The sequence below is a fragment of the Mauremys mutica genome, chromosome 1, assembly GCF_020497125.1.
Source record: "Mauremys mutica isolate MM-2020 ecotype Southern chromosome 1, ASM2049712v1, whole genome shotgun sequence".
In the NCBI taxonomy this organism is placed as follows: Eukaryota; Metazoa; Chordata; order Testudines; family Geoemydidae; genus Mauremys; species Mauremys mutica.
The window spans coordinates 351,004,712-351,028,691 of NC_059072.1; the positions used below are offsets into that span (position 1 = coordinate 351,004,712).

Sequence of the window (23,980 nt, forward strand, 5' to 3'; positions counted from 1 at the left end):
TAGTCACTATAGATAAAAGCAGCAAAGAATCCTGTGGCACCTTATAGACTAACAGACGTTTTGCAGCATGAGCTTTCGTGGGTGAATACCCACTTCTTGTTAGTCTATAAGGTGCCACAGGATTCTTTGCTGCTTCTACAGAACCAGACTAACACGGCTACCCCTCTGATACTATAGATAAAGGGACAGCTGTTGGATTTATACACACACATCTGTTTAAACCAGTCATGCAAATTTACAGAGCGGTGAGGATGAAGGCGCAGATCTTTAAAGGTATTTATGTGCCTATCCTCCATTGAAATAAATGGTAGTTAGGTACCTACATACCTTGGAGTATCTGGGCCTATATTGTGAATGTCTACCTTACTTTGTGCTACTATAGCACGTCAATCCTACAATCTCAAAGTATTGTTAGCATTACTATTAATAATGCAACCAAACAGCAGCTAAAGTTACGCTTTGCTGCAGCCCCACAAATTTCAGACACTTCCTTATCCGGGGAGAATCATTTTCTTATCATATTTTGCTCATTAATTGCAAGACATTTGGCTGAACCTAGCTCTTTTTCTCTCCCACTGTATATTTCTTGGACTTATTTACCCAGCAGGAACTAAGAAGATAGAGGGGACAGCATTATAGATCAAGGCCCCCAACCTGCCAAGGTTTAGCCCAGGTGTGTACACTTATTCGTGTGTTTAGCTCTGGGCCTAAATACCCACAGGCTCAAAATTGTGGCATAACAGGATTTGCTCTGGTCGAAGTAGCCCAAAGAGAGAAGTGCCTGTAAAAACAGGAGGAGACTGAATGAGGGTGGAGGAAGGGGAAGCAGGGAAGCAGACTCCCTAAGGGAAACAGAACTTGAACCATCAAGGGAAAGGAGCCTTGTCTCTCAGTCCTCTACAAAGGATCTGAGTTGTGTGTGGTGGGGCTTTGGGTGTGTGTGTGTTTTAACTCTCGTCTAGACAGTGTTTGCTTTAAGGTGGCGCTGTGATCTGGGTAGATTTGTTGTGATTTTTTTCCCCCTTTCCATGAGGGGAACCATTTTGATCGCTGAAACCCACACCCAGAAATAGGACACTGGAACAATCTCCCCAGCAAGCAAGTGGCTCTAGCCATTTGGATTTTCTTAAAGACCCTAAGGCTTTAATAGCCGATAATCTTCCTTTTCTCTCCCCCTCCCGGCTGGCGCTACAGCTGGGCATGCCAGGGTGGATTAAAGTGGATTAATGTATTGTTTGCTGCTTCATGCTCTGCACCGCTCTTCTGCATGGAGGCGGGGCTCTGTCCAAAGCTTTTTAGTACTGAAAATGGGTGGGACCCTAACGTCTCCCTGCTGCTTGTCCAGCCACACACCCTTCCCGGCAGGGCTCCCCTGCCTCCCACCCCAGTGGTCAGGGCGGGAAGAGTTAACAGGCGGGCAGCCCACTCCGCAGGCGCTGAGGGAGGCAGGTGATCTCTCTGCATCCCCCCGCCCTTCTCCAGCATCCTTCGCTGCGCGGCGCTGCTGGCAGCAGAGCAGAGCGGGGCGGGGTGGGGCTTTTTTTCTCTGCAGCCGCAGCGGCGGCGATGCTCCGGTCTCCGCTCGGATGATGGCTGTGGGGCGGCTGCTCCTCCAGCCGCGGCCGTGAGAGCCGCAGCAGCACCCGCCGGGAGAGGCGGTGCGGGGGGGAAGGCAGGACCTTGCAGCCGGGCGCTTCTCCGCCATGCACCAGGGCTGAAACCCGACCGGGCTGCCGGGCGTTTGCACTTGCCTCAGGTCGCCAAGGAGGTGGGGGAAATCCGCAGCTCTGACCGACCATTGCTTGGGGGGTGGGGGCAGCATTTCCTTTGCCTTGGGTTGGGGCCGGGCTCTGCCAGAGCCCTGGCCCTTGGCGATTAGCACCGAGCCTTCTGCGTGCAGCTAGGGACTGTGCTTAGGCTCGGCACCGGTTTCCCCCTCCGAGGTGCTCGCGTGCACCGCCGCAGCTCGGATTATCCCGCCCCCGCCCCCCTCGATCTTGAACTGGCCCCGAATTTCCTTTTGCAGCCCCGCGGCCGGGGGCTCTTTCTGGCGGGGGAGTAAGCGAGCGAGTGGATTTCTTGCAGGGTGTGCGGGGACAGGCCGGGCTGCCTAGCCGGGGAGAGCTGGAGGCGCCACCATGGCTTGGCCCTGCATCACCCGGGCGTGCTGCATCGCCCGCTTCTGGAACCAGCTGGACAAGGCAGACATCGCGGTGCCTTTGGTCTTCACCAAATACTCCGAGGCCACCGAGAGCCCCGCGGCCCAGGGGGGTTTGCAGCAGCAGCAGCCGCCGCAGCCCCGCCCTTCCTCTGCCATCGAGACCCAGCCCTCCATCCTGGGCGGCGACCTGGATGCAGTTGCCAGGGCGACTGCGGCTGGGGGGGACCACAAGGCTGGGCCGGGGCAGCAGCCGCTGGCCGACTCGGTGATGCGCCAGGACTACAAGCCCTGGAAGGCGCAGCGGCCGGAGCCCAGCTGCAAACCCAAGAGCGAGTACCTGCCCTCGGAAACCCCCTTTGCGAAGGAGAGCCAGTACCAGAAGGATTTCCGGGCCTGGCCCATCCCCAAGAGAGGGGACCACCCCTGGATCCCCAAGCCAGCCCCGTCCCCTGGGCCAGCCCCGGACAAGGGCCCCCAGGAGAAACCTCCCAGCCTGGAGAAGAGGAGGAAGCTGCAGCCGGGGCAGGAGAAGAAGGAGGAGGAGGCAGAGCAAAGGGGAAAGGAGGAGCAGCCCAAGGCAGCCAGGGCTGAGGAAGGGCGGAAGAAGAGGGTCCAGGTGGTCGAGGATGGGGGGCAGCAGCAGCAGCAGCCCGGGCTCTCGGCGTCCCAGGAGGCGGCCAAAGGGCGAGCAGCGGTGGATGCCCTCAACAGGCAGATCAGGGAGGAATCGGCAGCCGGGGTGAGCAGCTCCTACAGGTGAGAGGCGGATACATCGTACCCCTACCCAGCACCCTCATCTTCTGTGCGCCTCTGCCCAGAAGCTAGTGTCGCTGGGACACCCGCCACCCACATCCACCTGCCCAGCGCCCCTCCTCCAGCCTCTCTGTGTCCGCCCAGCGCCCTCCCCCAACCCCTGTTCACCTGCCCAACGCCCCTCCTCCAGCCTCTCTGTGTCTGCCCAGCGCCCTCCCGCAACCCCTGTCCACCTGCCCAATGCCCCTCCTCCATCCTCTCTGTGTCTGCCCAGCGCCCTCCCCCAACCCCTGTCCACCTGCCCATCGCCCCTCCTCCATCCTCTCTGCGTCCGCCCAGCGCCCTCCCCCAACCCCTGTCCACCTGCTCAACGCCCCTCCTCCATCCTCTCTGTGTCTGCCCAGCGCCCTCCCCCAACCCCTGTCCACCTGCTCAACGCCCCTCCTCCATCCTCTCTGTGTCTGCCCAGTGCTCTCCCCCCACCCCTGTCCACCTGCCCAACGCCCCTCCGCCATCCTCTCTGTGTCCGCCCAGCGCCCTCCCCCAACCCCTGTCCACCTGCTCAACGCCCCTCCTCCATCCTCTCTGTGTCCGCCCAGCGCCCTCCCCCAACCCCTGTCCACGTGCCCAACGCCCCTCCTCCATCCTCTCTGTGTCCGCCCAGCGCCCTCCCCCAACCCCTGTCCACCTGCTCAACGCCCCTCCTCCAGCCTCTCTGTGTCCGCCCAGCGCCCTCCCCCAACCCCTCTCCACCTGCCCAACGCCCCTCCTCCAGCCTCTCTGTGTCCGCCCAGCGCCCTCCCCCAACCCCTGTCCACCTGCTCAATGCCCCGCCTCCATCCTCTCTGTGTCCGCCCAGCGCCCTCCCCCAACCCCTGTCCACCTGCCCAATGCCCCTCCGCCATCCTCTCTGTGTCCGCCCAGCGCCCTCCCCCAACCCCTGTCCACCTGCTCAATGCCCCTCCTCCATCCTCTCTGTGTCAGCCCAGTGCCCTTCCCCAATCCCTGCCCAATGCCCCTCCGCCATCCTCTCTGTGTCCACCCAACCCCCTGCCCCAGCCCTCTCCACCTGCCCAACGCCCCTCCTCCATCCTCTCTGCGTCCGCCCAGCGCCCTCCCCCAACCCCTGTCCACCTGCTCAACGCCCCTCCTCCATCCTCTCTGTGTCCGCCCAGCGCCCTCCCCCAACCCCTGTCCACCTGCCCAACGCCCGTCCTCCATCCTCTGTGTATCCACCCAATGCCCCTCCTCCATCTTCTGGGTCCTCTCTGTTGAGGGGAAGCCAAGGAAATCTCCTGCCATCCTCCCCCAGCCTCACCCCAGATATATCTCCCTGTGGTGTGCGTGACCATCTCCTATTAGCTAAACACAATAAGAATCACTGGGTCTGCAGCTTCAAGAACTTTCTGGGAGCTCCTCCCACCAATGCAGTCTCACCAGTAAATCACCCTTTTATTTCCACCTCCCCTTTGTTTGTAACTGTATGTGTTCACATGCTGGGCTAATAAGCCTGCTGGCCACTTTTGCACTATGTCTGCAAGCTATGTCTGGGCTCCTGGAGGCTTCATAGGAGCCCAGGATAAAATCAGCTGGGCTGAAGCATGGCCTTTGAGCTGAAGGCAACTTGTGGAGTTTAAAGCCTGCACTGTGCCTTTAATCCAAAGGTGCCTACAGGTGGGAGCATGCATTGGTCCAGGTTTATAAGAGCAGGAGGTATCTGGGATGAAAACAGACCTCCACAATGGGCTTCATTTGATGCAGATTAGGTGTGTCCTGCAGGATCCTGCAGTTGGTGGGTGGGGCAAAATTTTGTCACTGACGTGTTAAATGCATTTGATTGAAGTAGCGTGCTGGCTGCTGGGGGAATCACACGTTTCAGCACATATAAGCTGCAGGTTTTCCCCAGTAACATCTCTTCCTGGTTTTCTCTTTTGATTCTCAGAAGGCAAATGATGCCTGATTTCACCTGAAAATGGACCTCCCCGTGGTTCAGAATGAAATGTAGCTGCTGTAAGGCGTTTGTTTCTGGCTGAAGAAGTATGATGTATTGTAAATAAAAAACAAACTGTAACAAAGAGGTGGCAGGCTGGAAGTATACACGCATTGTCTAGGCCCAACTGGAGCGTTGATTTCCTTTTGAAATCAGAGCTTTTCCTTGATGCTGCTTTCCAGATCTTTCCTTGACAGAGGAAACTAGGGTTCTATAGTCCTGAGAGCAGAACTGGTGGTTTTTTGGTGACAAAACAAATGTTGCAATTCCTCTGTCCCCTCAACCCCCATTAGGAATGGTTGGTGTTTCTAGCAAAGGGACTGTGACTAATTAGCCCATCTCATGGGTTCTGCAGATGGCACCTGTCACATAGCAGCATGAGAAACAATTCATGTGAATCTAAAATGTATACATAATTTAGCGCCTCCATTTTTCTGCTTGCCGTGGGGAAAGGCGCAGTTGGCATTCAGCTTGAAAATCATGGACGGGGTAGATTTTTCCTTCTTATGAATTAAGGCTAAAAATTCTGGGCCTGGTTCTTCATTGCCTTGCACCTTGGCAGCCATGTTACCATGTGCAAAGCGTACTCCCTTGGGAATTCTGCGCCAAAAAATTAAACATTCTGCAAAAATCTGCATATTTTATTTGTCAAAATAACACAATGTAATCACACCCATTTCAATTATTTTGGTGATTTATTTCAAAGTACCTGTCAGCAAGTATGTCTGTAACAATACAGACAACTAAAAAAGATTCAGGAAATGTTTTTTTGACAAACAGATTCTTTACTAGGCATATTCATACAGAACATTAAGTAATAATTCATTTAAACTACGATACAGAACCGTATTTCCAGCACCCCTTACAAGTAATACAGAGGCTTGGGGAAGTCAGGGATAATGGAGGAGCTGAGGGAGAGGGAAGTAATTGCTGGGAAGGAGCCTGGGAGTGAACTTGGATGGTTGTTGGGTGTGGGTGGAAGAAGTATGCAAGTATTTTTGGGAGGGGAGGGATTGTTAGGGAATTGGGGAGTCTCCCCCTTGGAGACCCTGGCTGAGCCCTAGTCTCTCCCATTCAGTCAGGCACATGTGCTCCTGTCCCCATGTGTCCCTGCACCCCCATTCAGCCACCTCTCCTTTGCCTGTTCCCATGTGTCCTTACACCCCCTCCCTCTGTCTCCATGTGTCCCTGCACCCCCAGTCAGACATGCATCTCCCCCCATCCCCAAGTTTCCCTACATCCCCAGTCAGCCACCCCTCCCTCTCCCACATGTGTCCTTGCATCCCAACTTAGCCGCCCCCATCCCCATGTGGTCCTGCACTCCCATTCAGCTCCCACCCCAGTCTGTCCCCCCATTGCTTTCTGAACCCCAGTCTGTCACCCCCCAGCATTCCCATATGCCCTGCTCTGTCTGTCCCCCCCCAAAAATCCCCGGCCTCTTCACCTGGCCCCACGGACAGGGCACTGTGGGGAAAGCAGGCTCTCCTCTGCTCTCTCTGCATTTGGCTGCTCTGGCCGGTGAGCCAGCTGCACTCTGTTCTGGCACCACAACAGTCTCTGGTGGGCAAAAGGCATAGGGGTGACCAGACAGCAAATGTGAAAAATCGGGACGGGGGTGGGGGGATAATAGGAGCCTATATAAGAAAAAGACCCAAAAATTGGGACTGTCCCTATAAAATCGGGACATCTGGTCACCCTAGAAAGGCATAACTGCAGCACCTCTCCAGCAGAATGTATTTTCTGTGTAGAAAAATAATCTGCCCGGGACATGAACTCTGCACATGTGAAGTGGCACAGAATTCCCCCAGGAGTAAACGTGGGTGTAAAACAGTGCCACTCCTATCTGACAGTGTTTTCACCCTCACTTTGCACTAGTGTAAATGATACCCTGCCATGAAGAACGATGATGTATACGAGCCTCATTCTGATTTCACATTCGTATAAAGCAGCAGTGCCACCTTTCAAAGTCAATGGAGCTGTGCTAGTGTGAGAGCAGAACAGGCCCAAAGAATCTGATAGGAACACGCCACCTGCAAATTAGCTCACCCTTGTCAACAAAATTTTAACCTAAAAAGTTTAAATAGAAAAATCGATATTTGAAATGTCTGTTTATGGCTAGTATTTGCAAAAGTCAGAAATTAATGTGTGTCTGTCACATCCCTGTAGGAAATGTCTGAGAATTAAGCAGGTTTTTTTTGGTGGGGGAAGGAGGTTAGTAAGAGCCCTCGGATTTGTTTTGGAGTTGGGACTGATATTGGATTGAATCAGGGCTCCTGTTGTTATTGGCTGATGTCAAAGCTCTGCATGTGATGCTAGGGACCTTTATATTGTGAAATATCTAGTAGGAAGTTTGAAGGACAAAGGAAGATTTGCCAAGGTGACTAGTGGTTTGGGGTGCCTCAATATTTAAGGGGGCTCATCTGGAGATGCCCTAAAGTGGTTTGATTTTTTAGAAAGTGCTGAGCACCTGCCCTCTAAAAATCAGGCTTCTTTAAGATGCTCCCAAAAATCACTAGTCCCTTTTTAATTATGGATTTTCTTGACTTGTTTGTTTATTTATTTTTTGTTTAGGTCAAGCAGAAATAGCTTTTGCCTTTGACATTCCTTGCTTGTTTTTTAATGGTAGGAATAAAAGGTAAACGGTGTCCTTGAATCATGTGAGAGCTGACATGATAAAGTGCCGGACTCTTCTCTGTTCTATCACATCGAGTAAATGGATATTTAGATTATTTACATACACAGAATCACAGCCCTGGTGCACTGGTTAATGCAATTGATTGTAGCATCTTTTAATTGGATCAGTCAGTATTTTGATGCCATGACTAATTCTGAGGATGCAGTGGATATAATGTAACAGGTCTGATCAGGTCAATTCTGTTTGGTATGCTTAATAAAGGGAGGTGTATGTCTGCTCTCTGAGGCTGTTGGAAGGATAGGATGACACCCTTTGCCCCCCTCCCTTCATGCAGGGAGCAGTCATAATTTAGCTGATTGCACTCCCTTCGGCAGGAGGCATTGCCCAGTGCTAACACGAGTGATCACCACTGCAAATGGGGCTAGCCATGGCCCCATCTTCACACTAGCTAGCGCCAGGAGGTATCACTGGGGTAGCACAAGCGATACCTTCCCTCTACAGGTGAAGTAACTTCTGCAAATGATTGTGCTTCCTCATCGTTCTCGTAAAGGCATCATGCCTGCTCCTGCCTTGTGCAGGGGGAATGCCTCCAGCCGCTACCCTGCAGGTGGTGCGTCCTCTTGAACACAGGGCAAGATCCTTGAGCCATAGTAGAGTCCTGCCTTTGGAAAGAAGTTATTTACCATCAAACTGCTAAAAGCTGCTTTGGAGCCTGTTTGCTGCCATCTGTCATATGAGCCTGTAGCGGGGCAGTTACCCCGCTCCTGGGGGAAAAGGTAGGCTGAATGGGGAAGGGGCCACAGCTGTGGCCACACCCGATCGGGCCACATCTGGCCCTGATATAAGTGCTAAGAGAGGAGCAGGGTTACTCTCTCTAGCCTTGGAGTGGGAAGGGCTTAGCTGCCTTGGAGCACAGGGTACCTAGAGCCGAGCCGAGCCGGGGCAAGGGGAGCTCCAGCCTGGCAACTCCTCAGGCTGAGGCCTTGTCAAAGGTCTAAGGAGGTACTGGGGCTGCAGAGGTGCAGCCCGGGGATAGGCAGAGGCAGCTGGTCCAACCCTCTTGCCCGTGATGAGTGGCCATTACAGACTGCGGTCTGCCCCAGAGAGAGGGGGCTAGATGATGACTGGCAGTAGCTGCTGAGGGAAGGTGGGCTTACAGGGTTGGGGATTTCCCTGAGAGCGGAGACCCAGAGCGTGGGGTACTGCTGTGGGCAGAACCCCAAGGAAAAGGGGCACCGGGGTCCAGGAGGGACACAGGGCCTCAGGCAGGAGAGACACCGGCCAGCAGGAGGTGCTCTGAGTGCTGGAATCAAGCTAATTCCTGGATGACCAGCAGGAGGCGCTGTGGCAGCGAGTCTGCAATCTGCTACAGAGCCCGTTGTTTGGTGTTTTGCGAAGTGAATCTTTAGCAGTCGAGTCCTAATTCCTTTGTCAGTCTGGGTGTCTAGCATATGCTATATAGGCTCTAGCTTTAAAGCCCTGGAGGTGTTGGAATCAATGCTGATTGAAGGGCTTCAGCTCCAGGCAGGATTGAGCCTTAGGTCTGTAGTGTATTATGCCTTTTTGGTATCACGTATTCGCCCAGTAGTCCTCTTCTTTGTGCTTTCATTTTAATCCTGTTACTCCTTGGAGTGTGTCACAAGAAGGGCGTGGGCTATAAAAGTGGTCTCTCTCTCTCTGTCTCTGCACTTGCCTCTTCGTTTATACCAAAGTGATGCTTGTGCTAGTTGCCAGATGATTTCTAGTTCTCTGTTTAATATGGAAGTATTTAAGAGTTACTCCTTGTTTAAAAAATGCCAAATTCTAGAAATCCTTTTAATTATTGAAAAGCTTTCTGCTCATAAGCAGCGCGCTGTGCGTGTAGTCTCTCGTACTCTTAAATTTCCCCCTTCCCGCCAAGACATCAAATAAGAGTGTGCCAGAGACTAAGGGCACAGTTTGCAAACTTGAATGCCAGAAGTTTAGACAGCTCAATATACAGTAAAGCACATACTGTAAATACCTGTTTCAGGCACCAAACTGCTGATTTAGGCACTTAGGACCGCATGGCATGTGAATTTCCCTACACGGGTGTGTGAATTTCACCTGTTCATGATGCAACCAGCTAGATAAGTACATAAAATCCAGATTTAGGTGCCTACCCTCTGGCACCTACATTTTAAAATTTGCCTCCATGTGCTCATTAAATGTCATGTTGTGTCTGATGCAAAAGCCACTTTTGACTTGCACTAGTGTAAAAATTAAGGGAATTGCTGAGCTACTCTTTTGTTTCATGTTTAACTTTATAAAAAAAAATCAGATAAATCACTGTGTCTGAAAAGTGTTTTTAAAATGAGCTGCGGGGGCTTCAGGCATTAAGGAAATATTGATGGCTGAATTCCAGTCACCTGAATTTAAGGAGTTAGACCCTAATCCTGTCAGGTGCCGGGCTCTCTCTGCCCCCAGTGACATCAGCACAGAACTTTACTAAGCATCGTTCAGGATCGGGCCCACAAAAGCAAATTGTAGGTAGAGAAGGGAGAGGCTGGGTGGATACAGATCTGTAGCAGCTGAGCAGAGGTGCTTGGGGGCATTGCTTGCACAGGGCAGATAAAGGTGAAATGCCCCCTTCCCCTTGTACCACTGGATAGCCAATGGTACAAGGACTGATCACGCCTTCAAACAGTTGGCTATGCCTCCTTCGGACCACGCAGCAGTAGCAGTACCAGCCCTTTCTCCGTCAATGTCACTGTTATGCCTGGGGTCTGCATGGGTGTAATGGGGAGGAAAGTGGCTTCCTGTGTTCTCTTTCCATCCTCCTCCAGCAAAGCTAAGTAGTGGCAGCCAGAGGCCAGACCCTAAGCTCAACATGATACTATTATGTTCAGGTCAGAAAGGACATTTCATATCGGTGCCTGTCCTCTTTGCCCTTAGCTGCGCTAATGCACAGGTAGGGGCTGGCAGCCAATATTCAGAGAACAGATGACCTAAGAGATTTTCTTACAGTCCTTGTTCCCGCTGAAGATCAGCGTAATGTGATGCTTTAAGGCCATGAAACCGGTCTCCAACCAAAAGCAAATGACAAATTCAGTAGCAGATGATATTCTGGTTATAGGGGTGCAATGGGAATAGGGCTTGATTCTGCACTGCTTTCTCTAACACAACTCCCACAGCACTCAGTGGGGATTTCACCAGGATCAAGCCCAGGAAGGTGACACACTATTCGGGGGGCTGCTAGAGGGGGTTCCTGAGAGCTGGCCATGAAAATTCTGACACCTAATTAAAGTGAGGCTTGGGGCCTGGTTTCCCAGCCCGTGTTGGAGTCATTCCTCACTCCCTCCCCCCAGGATCTGGCTAGATAATCATTTCTGCCAGCATTGACTTACTCACAAAAATAGTTTCGAACAACAAAATGGACAAGACTGAATCAACGGGTAGATCTATAAGACAAATTGATGTGGAGGACACTCCCCATTAGCCCTACATCATCTTAATTCAGGGGCGTGTGCAGAAATTTAACTTTGACCCCTTGGGGGGGGAGGGGGCACATTCTGTGCTCCCCTCCCTCGGCTCTGGCAGGAGCTCGCTCTCCCCTCCCTCTCTCTCCCCCCTGCCCTGGCTCTGGCTGGAGCTCACTTTCCTCCTTGCAGCTCTGGGGAGGCTGGAGAGTTCTCTGCTCCTGACGATTATTGGGCAGCCCGTGCCCCTGCTTGCCCCCCCGTCCCCGTGCACACCCCTTCACCTCCATCCTTCCCTTACAGGGCTCATCTAAACGAGCAGAAAGGGAGCTCCCTACAGTTGTGTTAGCTGAGTTGATGTAGCTCACCATTGAAAAGTTCTCCCTCTTTTGCCTGTGTAGACAAGCCCATAATTACTCCCACAAACACTGAGATTGAGAGCTCTATGGAGCCAGGACTGGCTTTTTGTTCTGTTTGTACAGCCCCTTGCACAATGGACGGGGGCTCCCAGAGGCTGTGGAAATACAAACAATAAATAACAACACATGTCGGCGTGATGTATTAATTATTCACTTTTCTCTGTATTACGGTAGCACCTAGGAGCCTGGACCAAGGCCCCATTGTACTAGGTGCTGTACAAACCACACATGGCAGCACATCACTGACTGCCTTAGGGGAAATCTTGCTTATCTCACTCCCACGTGCAGCTCCACTGGCTTCAAGGGGACTGCACACATTGGCAGAGGGAGCGCGATTTGACTCAGACGTCTGCACTAAGTGGATACCAGTAATCTGTACATGCGCCTATCTGAGATTGTCTCTTGTGTCTACGGGCTCCTCTGTAGTGTCGGAGCATCTCACCATCATGCGTAGATTTTATTCTCACAATGCCCCTGTGAAGCAGAAAAGTACTTTTTTCTTTATGTATGGGGAAGTGAGTCACAGTGTAGGCTAAACCCGCATGCCCAAGGGAGTCTGTGGCTTGGCAAGGAGTTCCCCATTCCAGCCCCTTTGTGCCCCAGACCTGCCCTAATTGGGCAGCTGGGGATTTCAGAGGCGTAGAGAATACTCAAGCAGGGTAACCAGCTCTGTGCTGTTCACTCCAGCTCCCCACCATGCATAAGGACTGTCTTGCACTCTGATGATCCCCACCTATATAATGGCCACAAAGGCCACTGATTCATTAGGATAACTGCAATTACATCATCTGAACACTGGCCAAACTCAGTAGCCTTCAAACTGGTGGAGAACACAAGGATCACTTGATAAACACACAAGAAGAGAAGTGTATCAACAACTCTACAGAACACTTGCATCAATCCACCGAGGAGAACCTTCCACTGTCAGTGTTGAGGATGTAAAAGAAGGACTTTCCATGATGAAAAAAGGGAAGGCTGCAGGCTCTGACAGTATTCTGCCAGAATTCCTCCACCATCTGGTCTCCAAAGGACCCCAATAGCTAGCAACATTGTACTCTGCTACCTTAAGGACAGTACGGATCCCTGAAATATGGCGTGAGGCAATAGTAATTGCCATTCCAAAGCCTGGAAAGTCCCCTGATGAAGTGGGAATCTATAGGCCAATTTCTCTACTATGTACGACCTATAAACTTCTTGAATGTAGCATCCTCAAAAGAATAAGCCCTTTTACTGAGCCAGTTATCCGTGTCGAACAGGCAGGCTTCCGGCCAAAACGTACTTGTTGTGATCAAGTTCTGGCACTCACAACTCACATTGAGGCTGGCTATCAAAAAACAACAAAAAAACCCCAACAAAAAAACCCCCTAAAGACTGGTGCAGTATTTGTTGACCTGTCATCTGCGCATGATACTGTCTGGATTAAGGGCCTGATGCTGAAACTTGCTAAAATTATACCTTGCTACCAAACACTTGGCCTGCTGTGGACCATGCTGAGTAAGATGCCTATGGTGTACCTGGGTAATAAGACCTGCTCACCCTGTATCAGAAACAACGGGTTACCACAAGGCTCTGTACTTGCGTCAACCCTTTTTAATATTTATGTAAGTGACATGCCTCCAACTAAATCACGAAAATTTGGATATGATCTTGCCATGATAATCCAAGCATCAAATCTCCATGACATTGAGAAAGCATTAACTGAGGACCTCCAAAATATGGAACACTATTTCTGGAAATGGAGGCTCAAACCAAACCCTGGAAAGACAATAGTAAGCATGTTTCATCTTGATAATAGGAGTGCCAATAACACACTGAAAGTAACATTCTGTGATTAAATGTGCAACATGATTACACTCCAGTATATCTCAGAGTGAAACTCGACCGCACCCTCTCCTTCCATGATCATGTTGAGAAGGTAGCTGCACAGATAAAAATGAGAGTCAACATAATCATCTCTGGGGGATGGAGATGCCAGCTTCTCATCTGCCCATCCCCAGCCAATCAGGGCTCTGTGGATTGGGATCACCCAACCTATATAACCAGGGGACAGAATGATTTGGTGCTCCAATCTTTGCATAGCCCCTTATTCACTGCGCGACCTTGGACTAAGTCACTCCGCATCTCCCATACTGAAGATGCAGAGAACATCTGGTTCTGCTGCTTGCTACTTTTCAGCCTGCACACCCAGTAAGTTGTTATTAGATGTGAGGTGTATGTCCATCTTTTCTTAAATCCATCTGTTCCACCTGTTCCAATCGCCTGTCTGTCTAGTCAGTTACCTGCACTGATCAACTTCACACAAAAGAACCCGTCTTGTTCCCCCTCCCCCCAATATCAGCAGTGACTTATTTGTGAAGATTCCCAGCTGTGCTGGTCTTTGATCCTGTGAGCCGCTGCATATTTGAATAGTTCTTTCTTTGTTCAGGGCCTTGGTGCTTTGCAGAACAGAAGTCACAAGGGGCCTTACAACCTGATTTTAGGCCTGATGCAATAAGAGAGCAATAAACAAAGGAGAGAAAGGGAGGACAAGAGTAATAATTAGACATGGTGGCTCAGGTCTGTGTATGTGTCTTAGTGGCTTTGCTGTGTGACTGTGTTTTAATGGATTGATTTATTATTTAAAATCTGTGTTTATAAACTAGGGCCCTGATTCTGCAGTGGTACAATTTGCAGGTTTTCTTTTCCCTCTTGATTCCTTCTTCCTGACTACTTTGCTTTCCTCCCTCTTCTATTCCTGGGATGAAGAAGGCAGCTGACTGAGGTGGGTTCATGGCTGTGGGCCTTGCAGAAGATGTAATTTCATTAATAACCTTGGCACAAAGTGGGAGTGTGCTAATAATTTGCAGATGACACAAAGGTGGCAGATATCGCCAATACAGAGGAGGACCAGAATATCATACTAGAATCATAGACTTTAAGGTCAGAAGGGACCATTATGATCATCTAGTCTGACCTCCTGCACAACGCAGGCCACAGAATCTCACCCACCCACTCCTGTATCAAACCTGTGTCTGAGCCACTGAAGTCCTCAAATCATGGTTTAAAGACTTCTAAGGTGCAGAGAATCTTCCAGCAAGTGACTCGTGCCCCACGCTGCAGAGGAAGGCGAAACCCCCCTAGGGCCTCTGCCAATCTGCCCTGGAGGAAAATTCCTTCCTGACCCCAAATATGGCGATCAGTTAAACCCTGGGCATGTGCGCAAGACTCACCAGCCAGCACCCAGGAAAGAATTCTCTGTAGTAACTTGGATCCCACCCCATCTAACATCCCATCACAAGCCATTGGGCATATTTACTGCTAATAGTCAAAGACCAATCTAATTATACCATCCCCTCCATAAACTTATCAAGCTTCGTCTTGAAGCCAGATATGTCTTTTGCCCCCACTACTCCCCTTGGAAGGCTGTTCCAGAACTTCACTCCTCTGATGGTTAGAAACCTTCATCTAATTTCAAGTCTAAACTTCCTGATGGCCAGTTTATATCCATTTGTTCTTGTGTCCACATTGGTACTGAGCTTAAATAATTTCTCTCCCTCCCTGGTATTTATTCCTCTGATATATTTGTAGAGGGCAATCCTATCTCCCCACAGCCTTCTTTTGGTTAGGCTAAACAAGCAAAGCTCTTTGAGTCTCCTTTCATAAGACAGGTTTTCCATTCCTCGAATCATCCTAGTAGCCCTTCTCTGCACCTGCTCCAGTTTGAATCCATCCTTCTTAAACATGGGACACCAGAACTGCACACAGTATTCCAGATGAGTGCCTTGTATAATGGTACTAACACCTCCTTCTCTACTGGAAATACCTCGCCTGATGCATCCCAAGACAGCATTAGCTTTTTTCACGGCCATATCACATTGGCAGCTCATAGCCATCCTATGATCAACCAATACTCCGAGCTCCTTCTCCTCCTGTGTTACTTCCAACTGATGCATCCCCAGTTTATAACAATAATTCTTGTTATTAATCCCTAAATGCATGACCTTGCACTTTTCACTATTAAATTTCATCCTATTACTATTACTCCAGTTTACGAGGTCATCCAGATCTTCCTGTATGATATCCCGGTCCTTCTCTGTATTGGCAATACCTCCCAGCTTTCTGTCATCCGCAGACTTTATTAGCACATTCCCACTTTTTGTGCCAAGGTCAGTAATAAAAAGATTAAATAAGATTGCTCCCAAAACCGATCCCCAAGGAACTCCACTAGTAACCTCTCTCCAGCCTGACAGTTCACCTTTCAGTACGACTCATTGTAGTCTCCCCTTTAACCAGTTCCTTATCCACCTTTCAATTTTCATATTGATCCCCATCTTTCCAATTTAGCTAATAATTCCCCATGTGGAACCGTATCAAATGCCTTACTGAAATCAAGGCAGATTAGATCCACTGTGTTTCCTTTGTCTAAAAAATCTGTTACCTTCTCAAAGAAGGAGATCAGGTTGGTTTGGCACAATCTACCTTTTGTAAAACCATGTTGTAATTTGTCCCAATTACCGTTGACCTCAATGTCCTTAACTACTTTCTCTTTCAAATTTTTTTCCAAGACCTTGCATACTACAGATGTCAAACTAACGGGCCTGTAGTTTCCCGGATCACGTTTTTTCCCCTTCTTAAAAATAGGAACTATGTTAGCAATTCTCCAGTCATACAGTACAACCCCTGAGTTTACAGATTCATTAAAAATTCTTTCTAATGGGCTTGCAATTTCATGTGTCAGTTCTTTTAATATTCTTGGATAAAGATTATCTGAGCTCCCTGATTTAGTCCCGTTAAGCTGTTCGAGTTTGGCATCTACCTCGGATGTGGTAATATCTACCTCCATATCCTCATTCCCATTTGTCATCCTACCATTATCCCTAAGCTCCTCATTAAAGACTGAGGCAAAGTATTTGTTTAGATATTGGGCCATGCCTAGATTATCCTTAACCTCCACTCCATCCTCGGTGTTTAGCGGTCCCACTTCTTCTTTCTTTGTTTTCTTCTTATTTATATGGCTATAGAACCTTTTACTATTGGTTTTAATTCCCTTTGCAAGGTCCAACTCTACATGGCTTTTGGCCTTTCTCACTTTATCCCTACATGTTCTGACCTCAAAAAGGCAGCTTTCCTTGCTGATCATTCCTATCTTCCACTCCTTGTAGGCTTTCTGCTTTTTGTTAATCACCTCTCTAAGATGCTTGCTTATCCAGCTTGGTCTACAACTTCTGCCTATGATTTTTTCCCCCTTTCTTGGGATGCAGGCTTCTAATAGTTTCTGCAACTTTGACTTGAAGTAATTCCAGGCCTCCTCCATCTTTATATCTGTATGACCTTGAAAACTGGAGTAAGAGAAATAGGATGAAATTTAACAGTGCAAAGTGCAAGATTATGCACTTAGGGACTAACAATAAGAATTTTTGCTATAAGCTCAGGACTTACCTGTTGGAAGTGACAGAGGAGGAGAAAGACCTGGGTGTATTAGCTGATCACAGGATGACTATGAGCCAGCAATGTGATGCAGTTGTGAAAAAGGCTAATTCAGTCTTAGGATGCAGTACAGATAAGGTTGTGTTAGTACCATTATACAAGGCACTGGCGAGACCTCATCTGGAATCCTGTGTGCAGTTCTGGTCTCCCATGTTTAAGGAAGATGAATTCAAACTGGAACAGGTGCAGAGAAGGGCTACTGGGATAAGAGGAATGGAAAACTCTACCTTATGAGAGGAGATTCAAAGAGCTTCGCTAGTTTAGCGAAACCACACGAAGGCTGAGGGGAGATATATGATTGCTCTCTATGAATGAAGCTGAGGGATACTGAACCCAGATGTCCTGAGTCCCAGTCCAGTGCATTAACCCCAAGAATGGCTAACCGCTTCTTGGGAAGGATTTGAATGAGGGCCTGTGTGACAGCACAGAGGGGTGCATAGTGCTACCATGGCAGAAGGCATGAAAACAGAAGTGGGACAAGGATACAGAATTCATGATGTCCATCCAGTGTGCCCTCTTGCACACCACAGACAAAAGATTTTCACCACACATTCCTCAACTGAGCCCAGCACCTTGTGCTTGAACTTGCAGAGGGCTCTTTGGAAGGCATGAAGTGGACTACCGGACTGGGCCTCAGGAGCGCTGGGTTCTAGTCTCAGCTCTGATGTGTTGTCGAGTTACTTCGCTTCTCTGTTTCCCCTTCTACCCTTTGTCTGTCTTGTCTAGTCTAGTTAGACTATAAGATTTCCCTGTGTAGGTTCCTAAGGCAATGGGGCTCTGACCTGTGTTGGGTCCTCAACGTGCTCCTGTAATAACAATAATAAAGAATGGAAATAAAGGTAAGGAGCTATTTTTTGATTCTGGGACTGCATGGTCACCTGTGCTGATCGGCACTCCACGCTGGGCAAACAAGAAGTTAAATTCAAAAGTTCGTGGGGCTTTTCCTGTCTACCTCGCCAGTGCATCCGAGTTCAGATTGCTGTCCAGAGCGGTCACCATAGTGCACTGTGGGATAGCTCCTGGAGGCCAATACCATTGAATTGTGGCCACACTAACCCTAATTCGAAATGGCAATACCGATTTCAGTGCTACTTCCCATGTCGGGGAGGAGTACAGACATCGGTATTAAGAGCCCTTTATATCGAAATAAAGGGCTTCGTTGTGTGGATGGATGCAGGGTTAATTCAGTTTAACGCTGCTAAATTCAAGATAAACTCATAGTGTAGACCAGGCCTAAGTGTAACATTGCTAGCTAAGCAGGGAGTAGTGATGCCAAATCCATGTGATAGTCAGAGCTGTGGGAGGTTGATATTTTTGGCTCTGTTTTAAGCATGTTCTGTTATACTTGCTCATTTAGAGTCACAGCCCATCAGACTTGGAGGAGGGTCTTTGTTTCTAAGGTAAGGAGCCGCTAATTTAGAGAGCGGGACTTTCCCTTGCCTTATGCTTACATTTAGATTGGGTGTTCCATGGCTTGTTTCTCTTCTAACACCTTCGGATCATGACTTCTGGTTTTCCTGTGTCCCTGCCATCAGAACAGGTCTTTGCCTTGGAAATACTAATATTCTGGAATTCAAACACCCCTCCTTTAGCCGGCCAGCCCAACTGGAAGACAGTGAGACAGTGATCTTAGAGTGTTTTATCTAATGGAACAATTGATCTTTCGATTTATAACTTCCTGTGCTTGCTTCACCTTTTACTCACTTCCGTATACGGGGCTCCTAATTTCGGTCCCCAAGTGTTTCTCCTGTCCTCAAGTAGAACATTATCTGAGGTATATTGCTATCTAATGATACCTATGTCTATTTATATGGGGCCATTCACCCAGCAGAGTCCCAAGACACTTTGCGGGCAGTATATACAGTAGGAATAACTTGGCCACCAGTGGAAAACTGCTACCTCAGTGGTGAAACACAGCACACAGCCTGTGCCGGTGAGATGACGTAGCCAGGGTGTTGTCTAGTGGGGAAGGGTGGGGAGACTGTTTGTTGCAGGGGAAGTAACCCAGTCCTAGGGAGGATTTTAGGTGGCACATGTAATTACTGGGGTTGCCATTTGAACAGGACACTGTAGTTCACATCCCTGCCTCTTGCCAAAAAATGCCATGTGATCACTCATGGCTCTTGGAGATGCTCTGACTATCTATAGTCAAGTGCCTGCTGACATCATCGTGGGCCATAAGGGCCCAATCCTACAACCATTCACTCACAGTGGCTGTCCCACCAAACACAAGGAGCCAGATCCTCAGCTGGTATAAATCCGTGTCGTTCCATTGACTTCGATGGGGCGACACTGATTTACACTTGCAAAGGATCTGGCTGAAGGACTGCGGCCCCATAGGACTGAGTGCCCTAGCCACCCCATAAAGGACAGTGAGAGGAGACAGTGGCCCCAGGATCCTCAGCATTGGCTGGAAGAATTGAATGGTCCCAGAGTGGAGCACATACTGTATCCCTGAGTGTGGAAGGGTTTATCGGAGCTGGTCACCAGGCCTCCTGGACCTTCCTCGGGGGCAGGGCCCATGTGTTCCACCCCAGCCAGAGCCTAACACGCAGGACCGAGCCCTTCGCTTGGCAAGGCACTGAGTCAGCACAATACACTCTCTGTGCATCAGTTGTTGTGAGATGATAAAACGTGGCAAGTTTCAGACCACACCTAATTCGCCCTCCCAACGCCACTGTGAAGCAGAGTCATTAGTGTCCCCATGTATAGGGTGCTTTGAAAGTCTCAGGTGGAAGGCACTGCGGTGAGGCAAAATATAATTATTGCTATAGGTGGGGAAACTGAGGCAGGGCTTTCAAATAACTTACCTCAGGTCATGCATGGGAGTCGGTGGTAGAGATTAGAACTCAGCTGTTCCAGGCTCCCAGGTTTTTAAATTCAGACCTTTTGAGCCCACTGCCCCTCTTTACTGTATTATAAGAATAAAAGCTTGTCATTGCAGTTTAGCACTGGATAGAACTGTTTGTCTGTTGCTGCCAGAAGATTTGTGATTTGAGTGATTGGCAATCGCTTCGTGCAAGGCCTTTATCATTTCTCTCTTAACTTGAAAAATATCAGCACAGAGACATAGTGGAGCTGCGAGTCAGATGATCCGTTTCAGCATCTGTTACTATGCTGCTAACGAGAGCAAGGAAGGCTGTGTTGTCTCTTCTGTGTGTACTGTACAAATATAGGGCTGAACTGCAGTGGGACTTTGCATGCATGGCACCGCAAGATCACCCCCCTCCATGCAAATGAAAACTAGAATGTTATTTATCCATCCAGTCTCGCGGGTGTGTTTGCTGGAGAATGGCCGGGTATTCTGTTATAAATGACGTTGTAACGTATTTTGGTTTGCAAATATTGTTTTGCTGCTGCTTTTCATGTGCTTTAAAGGTAGGTCTTAGAAGTTGACCTGTTTTGATTCTTGCTGCTTTATAAGATATAAAGGGTGAAGAACGTTCTTTCCTCACCAGAGGCGCCTTCTGGGGAGCGGAGCAGTTCTGGAGCCATCCGGATTGCAGAGGGCGAGATACGCTGTGGTGCAACTTCTTGCTGCTCCAGGAGGCAGTAGTGTGAATACCCCTCCTGCCAATCACAGCATCTGTGCAAAGGGGCTAGGTCCGCAGCTGGTGTAATCTGACGGAGCTAAATAAATGGAGCTATTCTGACTCACACCAGCTGGGGGTCTGGCCAAGAGAGGCAGCCTCCATGGGGCTGCAGGGTGAGCAGGTCCACTGAGCCCTGCTGTCAGGGTTCCCCCCGCACTCTAAACTCGAGGGTACAAATGTGGGGGCCTGCATGAAAGACCCCCTAAGCTTATTTCTACCAGCTTAGGTTAAAAACTTCCCCAAGGCACAAATTCTTCTGTGCCCTTGGACAGTCTGCTGCCACCAGGGGCGGCTCTAGGCACCAGCTAAACAAGCAGGTGCCTAGGGCAGCAAAACATATGGGGCGGCATAATGCCGGGGCCCCAGCTCCTACCTGAAGCGGCGTCCCGGGCTGGATCCTGACGGCCCGGGGGGGTGGTAACCAGCCTGTTGTTCTGACGCCGGGTGTAGCGGGGCAGGGAGCCGGCTAAGTGGGGAATGTCCCCCCGCCGCTTTCCCGTGGGCAGCGGCCACCCCCGACCCTTCAGGCGGGAGCCGGTAGCGCGGCCCTGCCCCGGCTGCAGAGGACGGGCCGCTCCTCCTTGGCTTGTCCCTGCCGCTGCAAGCCGAGGAGCGGCCCGTCCTCTGCAGCCAGGGCAGGGCCGCGCTACTGGCTCCTGCTTGGGAGGGTGCGGGGGTGGCTCCTGACCGCGGAAGAGCGGCGGGAGCCGGTAGCGCGGCCCTTCCCCAGCTGCAGAGGATGGGCCGCTCCTCCTCAGCTTGTCCCCGCCACTCTCCTCTGGTCAGCGGCCACCCCCCACCTCCCAGGCGGGAGCAGTTGCACGGCCCTGCTCTGGCTGCAGAGGACGGGGGGAACATGGCGCCTGGGCGGGCCGCTCCTCCTTGGCTTGTCCCCGCCTCTGCCTCCTCCTCCCCCTCCCCTCTGCGCCGCCTCCTGCCAGGGGAGGGGAGAGGGGAGCAGAGCGGCAGCCCGGGCTGAGCCCAGCTTGTGCCAGGGCCAAGGCGAAGACCAAGGATGAGCGGGTCTGGGATCCAGCAGCAGCCCCAACCCCTGGCCCTGGGAGCGGTGGTGACGGGAGCTGAATCCGCCTCGGGCCAGATCCGCAGCAAGGTGAGAGTTGGGCCAGGCGGGAGGGTTTTGTTAAAATTAAATGTTAAAATTACACTAGTAGGAAATTGTTTTATTTCACTAACTACAAATTCTCTGTTTTCATTTTTTTAAAGAAAAATTTAAACAGTCAAAACAAAACTGCGAAGTGCAAATGTGTAAAAGCAAAAAAAACCCAAAAAGCTGGGGAGGGGGCAGCCAAAATTTTTTTTGCTTGGGGCAGCAAAAAACCTAGAGCTGGCCCTGGCTGCCACCACCAAGTGAGTTAGACAAAGATTCAGAAAAAGGACCACTTGGAGTTCCTGTTTCCCCAAAATATCCCCCAAGCTCCTTCACTCCCTTTCCTGGGGAGGCTTGAGAGGAACCAGGACACTGAAAACCCAGTCAGATTCTTAAACAGAACTTTATAATAAAGTAAAAGAAGCACCTCTGTAAAATCAGGATGGAAGGTAATTTTACAGGGTAATAAGATTTAAAACACAGAGGATTTCCCTTTAGGCAAAACTTCAAAATTACAAAAAACAGGGATAAACCTTCCTCCTAAGCACAGGGAAAACTCACACGCTAAAACAAAATATAATCTAAGGCATTTCCTTCCTATTACTTACAATTTGTAATCTTAGATGCTTAGCTCAGGTTTGGCTTTAGGAGATGTATTTTCCCTGCCCTGATTCCTCCCTGGCCCGAGAGAACAAAGGAACGCAAAACAAAAACCTTCCCCCACAGATCTGAAAGTATCTTCTCCCCTTATTGATCCTCTTGGTCAGGTGCCAACCAGGTTATCTGAGATTCTTAATCCTTTACAGGTAAAGGAGGGATTTTAGGCTACCCTTAGCTGTATGTTCATGACACCTGCTCTCATGCTGGTGCAGTGGATCACAGCAGGAGGGGAAGGTGTCTGAAGAGTCTGCTCCCAGTCTGAACCTAAGGAGGGGTGCTGTGCAGAAACATCACAGTATCATTAGTATATACCAGTTTCCTTGTTTTGCCTTTTCCCTACGTATAGAGGGAGTCACCCATGCTGGCCCTGATCCTGTAACCCCTTGCAGATGGGGTAGGTAGTTAAGCCCATTATGGGAATGCCGGTCATGATGGTTACTAGAGAAAGGAAGAGTGTGGTTGAATATGAGGAATTCTCTGTGATTAATTATTCAGGGAGTGAATTAATGCTTTCTTCCTCCCTGTCCATTTTCTTCTCATTCCTTCCCATTAACCAGGCCACAGAGCCTACTGCGATCAGAGGCATGGAGGGGGAGATGGACTGAGTTAATCACTTTGGGTCAGGGGTACACATTATTTCTCAGCGGATGAGCAGCCTTCCATTATGGTACAGGGAGCAGGGGTAGCTAAGCACCTGAAAACATTCTTAAGGAAGGATGCCATAATGTAGCAGGTGCCACTGTGCGTAGATGCCTGCCAGAAAACCTGCTCTCAAAAACTCACAGCCTCAGCAGGTCCTTCAAATACAATCAGCAAGGGGGGAAGACAATGCCCCAGACTCCTGGGTCCCTGACACCAGAAATCCCTTGCCCCAGCCATGGCCTCTACCCACATTTCGAACGTATACAACCCCTAATGTTGATGCACATAAACCAGTTTACACTTCATTTAAACTGGTTTAGCTTAATTTAGGAAACTTGGTCTGAATTCTCCTTTGTTCCAAAATCTTAAGGTTTTTTTCCCTAGCATGCTGAAGGTCTCTTGGATATGGCAAATGCCACAAATTGCATGGACAGAATGAGACTGCTTGTAGCTGTGATGTCACACTTCAGTGAACCAGGAATTCTTCACAGGACAGAGAACAGAATGTACAAATTCTGTCTATTACGGTTCTTTCACCACGCCCTGCACCGTGCTATCTAAACCATACTGAAATCCCTATGGACCCATTCTGAACCACTGCCTGCCAGCTGCTTAGTGAAGAGACAGAATTCAGAATCCTAGGCTTAAGTCAATATCCACTTTTGATTTACATTTCCTGCACTTGACTATCATATTGCTGTATTTAAGGGCAAATGGGACTTTTCCAAGAAATCCGTGTAGCCGCTCTCTTTGGAAGCACAGGGAGAACTGAAAACACAGCTAGCCCTTGGGTAGCTCAGGGAGAAATAGATGGGGCTGGTGATTTATTTGTGAAAGCCCTGGAATGGGGAGCCAGCCAACCTTAAATCTCATGCACTGTAGGGTAGATAACAACCCCTCTTCTCATGGCAGCTGTGAGTGTGGTGCCCCATGGATCTGATTTGGTGTGAGACCAGAACTGGGTTCAGCATGTCCTAAACTCTCCTGCAGGCCCAATTCCCGTCTCACTGATGCTGGTGTAAATCAGGAGTGACTCTCTTGAAATCAGTGGAGTTACGCTGGAATAAAACTAGTATAACAGAAGAGTCAGGCCCCAGAGATTGAGGGGCTGATTTC

The 23,980-nt window shown here is 49.7% G+C and overlaps 1 protein-coding gene across 4 annotated transcripts in view; it reads left to right on the forward strand.

Annotated features, from left to right (window-relative positions):
- Positions 1 to 1,536: 1,536 nt before the first annotated feature.
- MAP6 (microtubule associated protein 6) overlaps positions 1,537 to 23,980 on the forward strand; it is a 76,956-nt gene continuing 54,512 nt past the window's right edge. For all 4 annotated transcript variants that reach the window (XM_045021584.1, XM_045021604.1, XM_045021574.1 and 1 more), the window contains exon 1: positions 1,537 to 2,917. In XM_045021584.1, coding sequence (XP_044877519.1) covers positions 2,139 to 2,917 — 779 coding nt within the window. In that variant the 5' untranslated portion in view covers positions 1,537 to 2,138. The remainder of the gene's footprint in view (positions 2,918 to 23,980) is intronic.